The 11,374-nt window shown below is 47.1% G+C and overlaps 1 protein-coding gene across 1 annotated transcript; it reads right to left on the reverse strand.

Moving 5' to 3' along the window:
• Positions 1 to 3,296: 3,296 nt before the first annotated feature.
• BMP10 (bone morphogenetic protein 10) lies at positions 3,297 to 8,671 on the reverse strand. The gene is made up of 2 exons (XM_010390721.3): positions 8,233 to 8,671; positions 3,297 to 4,574 (listed from the first exon to the last, which is right to left on the reverse strand). Exons 1-2 carry the CDS (start codon positions 8,564 to 8,566, stop codon positions 3,631 to 3,633), a joined length of 1,278 nt encoding a protein of 425 aa, XP_010389023.1. The 5' UTR covers positions 8,567 to 8,671; the 3' UTR covers positions 3,297 to 3,630.
• Between the last annotated feature and the right edge of the window lie 2,703 nt (positions 8,672 to 11,374).

Here is an 11,374-nt window from a genome sequence, read left to right on the forward strand (position 1 = left end):
GGCCCAGGAGGAGCAGGATGTCTTGAAGTTCCTGCTCTTCTGGAGGCTCTGTGTGTGTTGATTTAAGAGAAGCAATCCCAGACCAAAGCTGTCCCCTCAGCTCCCTCACTGCCCTGCTCTCCAGGCTCTTCCTCTCTGGGATCATCTGTTTTTCTCCCACCCCTTTGCCTGTTCCTGCCTGTTTAGCCTGGAATTTTATCCAGCATCCAGCACAAAAGGGGCTCCATAGCTGCTCACACTTTCTTACATATGTTCGACTAGAAACAGATGAAAGCAAAAATCCTACTGATACTGATGATTTTGGTGAGACAGGGTTGCTTTAGCTGCTTACAATAATTCAGAGATGGATGGATGGGTGGATGGATGGATGGATGGATGGATGGATGGATGGATGGATGGAAAGATAGATACTTCCATAAGGAAGCCACATTTTCCCAACCTTTCTAAAATTAATTGAAGATTTAAACATCTGCTAATATGTTGGTATAAAATAGATGAGAAATGAAAGGAGAATCGATGCACACCAGTATTTAATGTGACAAATAAAGTCTTTTAGGAACAGAAATCACAGGACTAATGTGGGCGGATGGAAGGAAGAAAGGAGTGTAGAAATAAAGAAAATGAAAACATGCAGTGGAATATTTTTTCAGGGACTTGGAACATTTTGTCAGGGACTCCTGGGACTCCCAGCTTGGCAGCCCTGGCTCTTGTCACACCCTCACTCTGTTATTTGTGAGTGTTGTGTCTATTCAGACAGAGGCTTTAAAGCCAAGTGCTTCTGAACTTGCAGAAACAGCCTCGATTTGCTACTTGGGGGAATATATTTAGGAAATAACTGCCCTCTCCCCTTTTTTTTTAGTCTGATCTCTGTCATTGAACTGCACGAACATCCAAGAAATGCCTTTGCATGGTTATGTTGAAAGGTGAGGACAAAGGTGGGGGGGTTTGCTCACAAAGCAGCCGTGCAGTCCTGACAGAGACCCATCATAAATGAAACACCATTCTCAGGAGTTCTGCTCTCAGGGTATGAACAGCACAGGTACAGCTGAAGGATTCAAGAGATGCTCAGTTTTCTCCCAAAATAGCACAATGAGACACAGCTTTACTTCTTTCACCACAAACTCTGGCTGAAATCCCCATTTCTTTTTAAAGAAAAGATACTCATTTCAACAGACTGGCTGCCCCCTAATTCTAAAAGACTCTCAGCGATATTTATTGACAATTCTACTGATCTTGTAGAAGTTCACACATGCAGGTGATAGAAGGACACGTTGCCCGTGTTTGCTTTGTGCCAGGACTCTGCCCTGCTCCCGCAGATCTCTGACAGACAGAGAGTGCAGGCACTGCTCTGCACTGCAGTGTGGCACCTGAGAATTTATAGGGAGACTTCACCTATTTATGAGTGATTGCAGTGGGTTATTTATTGGGTTTAAGGCACAGCTTTCCCTGCAGACTGTTCAGAGGCCTTGGTGCTGTTAGGGAAGGATGGGGGGAAAGGTGAGGAGGGCAGATCTCTGCCACGGGGCCACCCGCAGAAATGAGACGATAAAAGCAAATGTCGGATTATCTCCCTAATGCTGGATTATCACTCCTAACAAGGTGAATGGCTTGTCTTGGCAAATGGCTTCATAAGAATTGTGAATAGTTTTGAAAGGGTCTGTGTGGTCACACTTCAACCGTTGGCTGCTGCAGTTGATGTCAGCAGAGCAAATGTGACACCTCTCCCGAATTCCTCCGACGTGCCATGAGCCACAGGCTCTGATTGCAGAGTGGCTCGGGGGAAAGGTCTGTCAGGGGTGTCAGTCACTCACAGGGTGAGGAATAAAGCAATATCACAGCCCACGGTGCAGGCTGCTATCTGGAGACTGCATAACTCTACAATAAACTACACAGCTGAGCACTTAGAGCCACGATACCCCTGAAAGAGGAGCTGTAAATTGGACTAGACCATACTCCAGGACTCCACTGAAATCACCGCAGTGAGGGAGCAGCTCTGCAAGCGAGGGGGTAACTGTGCCATGTGGAATTTACAAGTATCCATGGGATGAAAAAAAAATCAGCAACCTCATTCTCTGTGCCACACAACTCAACAGAGAGATGCCAAGTAGGATCAGTACAAGGTTTTATCCGAGTGGGATTACACACAAGCACAAAAAATAAAACATTCTGTATTCTACATTATATTACAAAGGCAGGCAGTCAATAAATAGATCAATAAATTATGGGAAGCACAGAAGAGTGTGTGAAAATAGGTGAAATTGGGCTTAGTTGGTGCGTGATAAAGTCTTTAGTGTTCATTCCCGTGAAGTGTTGGAGTGATTCTTTCAAAGACCCTTATCACTTCCAGGGAAGATAACTTTCCCTTAAAAGTGTAAAACAGATGCAGGGACAGTACAGTAGGCTCTGGTACAGGCTAAAAGAGTCAACATCACTTACACTTTCCCAAGAATCTGACAAATTTGCAGCTTAGTATAAATAAAGTGACGGGTCTATTGTTTCTCAGCTCCGACACCTCCTTATCACCACGATTTGTTGCAGAAGAGTGGTGGAAACATAGCATGTGACCCCATCTCTAGAGTCTGGGGGGAGGAATATCCCTATGAATCGACAATTCAGCACTTACAGAAAGGGAAGAGCCTCGTGTCCTACTGGCACCAAGGGCTCTGCTGCTCTGCCTGGCACTGCTGGGGCCTTTGAGTCGGACTGTGCAGCTGCATCTCGTGGAATTTACTGACTGGGAAGGGGGACTGGTTCTTAGCTGGTATAAATTTCAAGGACAATTTTAGCTGGTACAATTCCAAGGGTTCAGGAAATTTATTGCACTTCCTTCTGCCACCTAAAGCTCTGGCCCTTGAGAGCCAACCCACGGCTGCTGCAGCAAAGGCAGCGCTGCCTCAGAGTGATTTGGTAATAAACCTGCACAGGGGGAATTTCTTGCCTTGGCCCATGCCTGGCACTGCTCCTGGACCATTTGCTTTCCTAAGAAAGATGGGAAAAGGAATGGTGCCCTTCTGCTCCAGATGCCAAATCATCCCTGCCAGTTACCTTTAACTGAAACAGGGCAAGAGTGAAGAAAGTATTAAAAAAAAAGGAAAAAACATCTTATTTGTGCCTTAGTGATTCAGGAGCTTGAGAATTATCAGGATTTAAGATCTACAGAGATAAATGAAGAAAAAAATGAGCATGTAAAGACCTTTATACAGATTGTACAGAACTGAATAGTCTAGGTATGGTTGCCCATCACTCACATATCTTTAACAGCTCTGGAAAGCCCCGGAGATGCCAATCAACATTGATAAAGTACAAAAATATGCCTTTATTTCTGGGAATTTGGATGTGCCCTTTTGGCACCAAGAGCCCTCCCAAACAATCCAGTGATCAGCTCCATGCCCTGACAGGAGGAGAGACTCGGTCGCAATCTGGACAGCGAAGAGCAGCGAGAAGGAAGCAATGGAACAAAATATACAATCCCTACACGACGTGCCCATTCCCCGTGACAGGAAACATACAATTATCTGTACAGGCCTCATTAAATAACCTCATTAAATAGCAAATCCCAAATGTACAAATTTACAGACTGAATCATTAAATACTCCCCCTGTGCCCTCCCCGTGCGTGCGTTCCCTCCTACTATCTGCAGCCACACTCTGACACCACCATGCCCTCGTACTTGAACTTGTAGGTGACCACCCCTGCATCCAAGTAGAGGATAGAGATGGGGTCGAGTTTGGTGGGCACGCAGCAGGCCTTGGAGGCTTTCTGGGGGTTCTTCAGGTGAACCAAAGTCTTGACTATGGCGTGTTTGGTTGGTGTGACGTGCTCTGTCAAGGGGTAGGCGCACACCCCGTGGCACTCGTAAGCTTCGTAGCCCGCCGGGGCGATGATCCAGGAGTCCCAGCCAATCTCCTTGAAGTCGATGTAGAGCGGAGTCTTTTTGCAGTAGTTGCCCTTTGCGTTCCTCCGGATCCGGGCGGTGGAGTCGTAGATGATGTTGGAGCGCATCTGGAGCAGCGCCTCCTCCCCAGGCTGGTCGTGGAAATTGCCAACCTCCAGGTTCTCCAGGTCCAGCAGCTGCTCGTGGTCTATCATTTCGTTCAGCTCTTCCTTCTCCTCCTTTTTGTCATTGCTTTGGTCGTCAGAGTACACAACCAACAGCGGCACGTGCTTGGCCTCGGAGTTGATGTCGATATCGAGTTTCCCTTCCCCGTTCTGCTCCTCCCCTTCCCTGCTCTCGATGTGAACTTCCAGCCGGTGCGTGGTCAGCCCTGCCCTGCGCCAGCGCCGGATGGCTTCGGTCACCTCGAAGCTTTCCCACTCGCTGCTCGTGCCGTAGATGTGCCTGGAGGCCAGGGCCACCGTCTTCCTCTCTTCCCCGGCCTCCACGTGGACGTTTTCCAGCACTTCAAAAATGGTGACCTTCCGGTCAAGCCCTTCGTAGAGCCTCTGGTCGCGCTCCACCAAGGTGTAGAGCCTCAGCTCCGCCATGGTGATTTCCTCGTGGTGAGGGATGGAAACGTTGAACAGGAGCGGGTATTTCCGAGTCCCTGTAACGCCAACAGGGTGGGAATCCACGTCTGGAAAGGACAAAAATCAAATGTTTTAGAAGAGTCAGGACATCCAGGAACACATGCACTGAAGGTCGTCCAGCCTGCTCTGCATTGCTGGGTTTCACCTGGACAGCTCCAGGAAAGCGTTTTTTCAGCACTTCCGAAAACTGTACTTGGAAAAAGGGCCGAGGTTATTTTAGATGTGTAAGGACAACAAGATCCCAGACATGCTACAGACCTGGATTTAGTGATCCTCCTTCTGTCCCCGGGCTTTCCAGGGACTTCCTGCCAACTGGAAGGTTTACGTATTAAAAATGTGTTGCTTAATATTGACATAAAAATCCCTTCTAGGTCGCTGCACAGCAACTGTTTAATAAACAAGGGAAAACATTCATTGGTGCAGGAGAGGAAGGGCAGAAGGATGTGGAGCTGGAGCGAACATGAAATGGGCAAATACAAGAAATGTGGGTGCTTTCGTGTTCCTGTGCTAGCAGGAATTCCCTGCTGCTCAAACTTCCCTCAGACATGGAAAGGGCCAAGCACTAAGGGAGGAAAAGCTGCTTTGGAAGATGAAAGGCTCCCGGTGAGGAAGAGCAGGTGGCACCAGGGTGACCTGGCAGCCACAGGCCCTGTGGGCTTTGGGTGAGCCACCAGCTGCACTCAGCCAGGCACCCTGGGCACCTTTTGTCAATAGAACAGGTGAGGAGGACAATGTTTGGTGTCAGCTGTCCTGGCTGCACTCTTGGTTTCTGCACAGCAACATTCATTTCCTCCCACAGCGCAGGATCTGCTCACAAGGGTGCATTTGCTGCCTCCTTGCAACCCAGAAGGCAGATTAGGACACAGAGGCTGTAACTATAATTAATGCAAAGGCAAACTCTTTGTGACCTATTACTCCCTTCATCTCTGACTTCCCCGAGTTTTCCATGTTTGTAGAAAAATGACACTGCTAAAGCCGCAGGGACTGGCCACGCTCCACCAGAGCACTTAGGCAAGCCATGAACTTCAGCTCGTGACTTGTCCTGTTCAGCTGCAGTTTGGAGGCTTTGAGGCACCTGCCTTTTTCTTTTCTTTTTTTTTTTTTCCATTTTGCATTTTCATCTCTTCACAAATGAAAAAAATGAGGGGTGGTTCCACTTCCATTTCCCTGCCTGTTAAAGGTGGGAGCGGAACCTGCTCTGCACAGAGCCAGGGTAGGAGCAGACTGTGAGCTAAATGTGATCCAAGCTGAGCTATAATCTCCACACTGGGAGGAATCTCCGGGGTTTCCTAGACCTTACCATGCTAAAACAAGGCTCCAGTGCTTGCACACCATGCCAGGGTGGAGAAATGCCCCCCGACCATATGGCAGATGAGCACAAGGGATTCACCAGCAGGCAGGGGAAGGCCACTCCGTGTGTGAGAAGCCGGGTGAGTGTTAGAAGGGCACGAAGGATGTGCCTTTGCACCTCTCAGACAGCCAGGATGTGACTCTGCTCTTCAGCTACACAGTCCATAGGGTGCCAGATCTCCTGCTGCTCCCAGTACGCCCCTGGGAGCGTTGGGAAGGGAGATTTGGAGTCCGTAGGAAAAGAAAAATTTCCCTTAAGACTTTATTTCAAGTATTAAGCACTGATTACAGCCCCATTTACAACCAAACTGTTCTGGTCCATGGGTTAAAACAAAGAGCTAATTCCAGCCATGCCACCTGTTACATTTCTATAATAAAGGATTTAATGGATAATAATGAAACCGGGATTACTGCCAGTTTTCAGCAGGCAGGTGGACAAAACAGTTCCATGGTCTGTTTCTCCTGTCCTGATCATTGCAAGGAATTAATTTCTCGATCAAAAGAGCTCTTTAGCATGAAATGGATGATTCTTAATTTTCCAGACTTTGATGACACACGAAAAACATGAATTACACGGTCCTTTAACTGCACATGTTTGTGAAGCTGTGTTCCCCTCAGCAGTCCCGCTTTGCCTCTTGCTGGTTTGGATTGGAAGAGGTGAGAGAAAATCTGAAATGGCAGAAATTTAAGGCGAGTTTTCCCCATTTGACACAGAACTTCTGCAACGGGCACAGGAGGACAGCACAGAGCTGCCAACACCACCTGGCAAAGGTCAGTCTGTGCCACTTTGGTGCTTCAAACCTGAATTTTTGCAGGCAGAATGATTTCAGATTTGCATCACTACACCACAGGATATTTTATTCTTTACCATACTGTACTTGGCAATCTTTATCCCATTATTTCTTTTTCAAATAGCTCAAAATGAGAACAACACCTCCCCCGTGAGTGCCTTCACTCCTGCTGCTGAGCAGAGACAGGCACGGCAGGGTGAGCAGCTGGTCACCACTGCCTGCAACTGGTTCGCCACCAACCCTCCAGTAAATTTCTCTACACAGGAGAAAAGGTTGTGTAAAGAAGCTTTAAGCCACAAAGCAGAGTCTCCTCATACCAGAAACCCACTGATGGTAAAGGGTGCCTGGGCCTGGCAGGAGATGGGAGCAGAACAGAGCTTTGGGATTCTCTCCTGGCATCTCTCTGCCCTGCAAAACTCAAATGACTTCCACTCAGCCTCTCCTCACAGCTCATCACTTTGAGACTGTAAATGTGAAAGAAAAAACAAGAATGTCTTTAACTTCATTAATTAAATGAACAGAGGATGAGCAAGGTCCCATGGCAGCTTGAACAGCCACGTGTGCCCCTGGGTAATTAAACATGAATCAAAGCACTTGCATTTGCCTCATGGAGCAATGGATACTTGGAATTGTTTAGTTGAAAAACGTTTTTAGCATAAAACATCTGTTGGTGTAAAAAGGTATTGGCAAATGACTGAGTATGAGTGCTGAAGCATTGTCTTGTCCTCGTTGAACTGAGGGGAGTGTGGAAGGAAAAGCCGAGAGAGAAATGGCACAAGAGCATTTGCTCAGTTGGTTGGAGCAGGGTGTTAATAATGCCAAGGCTGTGGGTTTGATCCCTGTGTGAGCCATTCACTTGGGAGTGTGATTTGATGATCCTTGTGGGTCCCTTTCAACTCAGAACACTCTTGATTCTGTGCTAATTGGGCTTCTTCAGGTTTTGTTTGTTTGTTTTATTAGGATATAGTCTAGTCCTCCAAAGTAAAACCTAAGGGTTATCCAAAATTCCTCTTCACTTATTTCTGTGTATTTTCTGGACTGTGCTCCGATGTCAAAGGTAGAAAACGTCACAAACGCCACGGGATCAATAGTGAGAAGGCATTAATAGAATGCTGCACTTGGTTAAGCTCATAATTTAAAAATATTGCACTTGAATATTGTATTCGAAAATACACTTAGAACAGCCTGTAAAGATAAGCCTTGTCTTAATTTAAAATATTACTTAAGGTATCCATTAAAAAAAATCAATCAGCTGATTACACATGGTATGTGTCACTATGGGGATAAAGAAATTGATGCACCGAAGTTATGCTTGGTGCTGCCCCAACGTTAAAGACACATCTTTCCCCAAAACCCTACAGTCTCCAGAGCAAAGGACAAGGACTCTGTCTCACCAGAGGTGGGGTCTGGGCAGCCCTGCTGCAGCTGCTGGTTTCCAAGGCCATCCTCACCAGAAGGCCTTTTCCCCAGCGCAGTTCATGCTCTGTACCTGGCCAAGACATTTATCACTGGCTCTACAGATGCTCCTTCCTGCCCACTTCTCCCAGGGATGCACAGCTCTTACCTTCATTTTTGAAGCTCCTGATGATATTTGCAGAAGGCATCGATGTCCTGTCCGTGGCAAACCTGTTGTACAGCTCTAGCATGTACTCTGGCGGGTCCACCTTGGCTGACTCATGCAGGGGGATGTCAGAGAGGTTCAACGTCTTCAAAAACTCATTTTTCATGTTCTGGAGCAGCGTGTTGAAATCAACCCCATCTTGCTCAGAGAGGATCTCATCAAAAAGAGGCACATCTTCCTCCAGGGAAGAGTGCTCCAAGCTCAGGATGGGACTGCAGGCTGCAAGGTGAACCAGGAGGGAGAGGACAGCCCAGAGCTGGAGGACAACAGAATCCATGGCTTTGCCCGCGCCTCCAACCGTGCTCAATGAGCTCTGGCTCTCGTGTGGGCTCGGTGGTGGTTTTATCCGCTGGGTTGTGCGCGGCTTGTGTCACAGAGGGATGACAAGTTTGGAAGCTCTTGTCTTGAAACTTGTGATCCGTCCTGTCTGTCTGCCCCTTCCCCCTCCCCAAAACCAGGTCTCGGTAATTGGATCTGACTCGCTCTCCTCTATGGCCGCCTTGCCTCCCTTATCTCGGGCAGTGGAAGCTGCTCACCAGATTTGTTGCTATCTCGCCATCCCCTCTCCCTTAATGAGCGTTTTGTAAACATTCTGCGCGGGACTCTCAGAGATAGGACGAGTTTCTCCTCAGAGAGGAGCTGCCCTTCCTTTCTCCCTCCCGGTAGCTGACTTTGCCTGCCGTGCGTGAACTGTTTCCATCCGCGCGGATTTCAGGCGAACGCGTAAATTCCATAGAGCCCCTCTCCAAATACACCCATTTCACACTAAGGGCAAACAACAGCTCCCTCTGCCCTTTGCAGAACTATTTCAGAGTCAGGTCTTTACGTTAAAATTTAAAAGGAATTTCTTTCGGAAAAATTCCATTCTTCTGTACTTGTCCAGAGAAGAGCTCTTGGTGCTACCACAGCACAGAGTCACCAGGCCCTGGATGCAGAAGAGCTCAGGATGAGCAAAGAGAGTGACACCTCCAAGCAGCAGGGAGTTGGACTTTGTGACCCTCCTGGGTCACTTCCAGCTTGAGGTATTCCATGATTCCATGACTGGAGTATTTGCAAGTGGTTCAGAAAATCTTTATTTCCTTCATCTTTCATATGTGACTGGTAAATCACAGTTATACTTGGTTTAGTCACAGCACTGCTGAATAAAAAATTATTAAAAATGCACAAAGGCCAGCAGGTGACTCTGATTTCAGGTTAACATCAATTCAAACAGCTCAGGGACACAGTGTGGAGAATATAGAAATGACTTTGCAAAACCATGTGCTAAAATTAATGGCGCTTTTTGCGTAAGTGTGCAAATTTCAACAAACTGTGAGCAGTGCGCAGGCAAAAATCAGTCTGGTTCATAGATAACATTGTCCACTTCAACCTCCCTGTTCTCCACAGACTTTCCCAAGTGCTCTTGTTTTGACAGCCTGGCCAGAGCTCAGCGCCTGTCCCCGAGGGGTTCAGCACTCAAGATAAAGAGGCATTTCTGCTCATGCTGCAGAGCTTTTCCTTGCAAGCACTAAGAACCTTACCCAAGGACTAAACCACGGACCTGCTGGGTTTCCTGGACTCTGCTTTTTGTCTAAGCACATCCATTGATTTGCTGCCCCATCTCTGCAATTTTCTTCCTTCGTCATTTGCCCAAATCTGTCACTGCCACAAACGGCCACAGCAATTAGAACCATGCTCAAGTCATGCCTGTTTTAAATTCATCCTCCAGGTTTTTAGCCAAAAATCAGTATCTTTGTGAAAATCACGTGCAGTGTGGCTGCCATGGAGCCAGACACTGACATGGCATTTTAACCCCGTTTCATTCAACTTTCCTTCTTCTGAACGTGGGAAACCTGATGCTAGAGGAGAAGTGTGTTATCGAGGTCCCTGTTATTGCTACACCACATTAGAAGTAGATATTTGAGCTTAGCAAGATTGATTTAGACCTCACTGTGGAGTTCATGGCTATCTGTAAATCCTCTAGAGCCTTATCAAAGGCTGATCTCTGGATATTGTGGCTTTCCAGAGCTGAGCACAGAAATCTTGGAGCAGTTCAGGCCACTTCTGTTAATTAAGAGAAAAATGCAATCTTCTTTTTGTTGATGATTCATCAGCACATTAAGGTCTTTACTTCCATAGGAAGTGAGATCAACATTAAAAATCCCGGGAACTGGCTTAGCCTTAACTCTTCGATGCAGCACATCAGCGACTCCTATAAAGGAAAGTCTTTGGGGTTGCTTGTCACAGCCACTGATGCAGGACATTCATCACGAGGGTGATAATGCCTGCAGAGGGTTTGCTTGTTTAATGCTTCAATATTCATTTCAAAAATGCACTGATTTCATTTATATATATATATATATGCAGATATTATTCAATTAAAGAGATAAGCACATTGTAGGAGCTGCTGCTTGCTGCACTGGGATCTGTGGAACTCCTTTCAAAGGGATTGGGGTTTTCTGTGAGGTTCAGAGCTGATGGTTTTGAATTTAAAAGGATTTCTTCAGCATTTGTGTCATTCTTGAGTTTTGTAGTTGAGTCTCCTCTCTCACTCCGAACACACTGAGTATTTCGGGGTCTGCAGCTGGCCCTTGATCAGACACTGAGTGAAATTCTCTGTTACTCTGTTGATGCAGATGAGTAGTTCCAGAGCCAGAGGAGCTTTTCTAGGTTTGCTCCCCTTTCCTATGAACTAAAGGTCAGCCTGTTGTGCAGCTCTGGATCTCTGGGTGCCAACACTGAACAGCATCATTTCAGCTGCTCTGGGGGTGGTGGGAGCAGCACCGAGGCTGGGCTGGGACCTCCCTGAGCCCTGCTCAGTCCAGACAGGTTTGTTGAATCTGTCATCTCCCAGGCTGCAGATTTTACTACGTAAAGCAGAAAGCAGTTGTGAACACAGGGGTCTGACATCCATTTCCTAGCCCACAAGTGTCATCTTGCCTCAGTGGCTCATTAGGAACACAATTCCTGCATTTCCGCTCTGGTTTTGATAAGTCCTTGAACAATGGCAGAGTGCAGGGGTTGTACACAAACCAGCTTGTGCTGAGTTTCCTGACTTATTCCATGTAGACCCTGCTGGGGATTTGCCAGATGAGGAATACCCAGA

The sequence above is a fragment of the Corvus cornix genome, chromosome 22, assembly GCF_000738735.6.
Source record: "Corvus cornix cornix isolate S_Up_H32 chromosome 22, ASM73873v5, whole genome shotgun sequence".
NCBI classification, from domain to species: domain Eukaryota; kingdom Metazoa; phylum Chordata; class Aves; order Passeriformes; family Corvidae; genus Corvus; species Corvus cornix.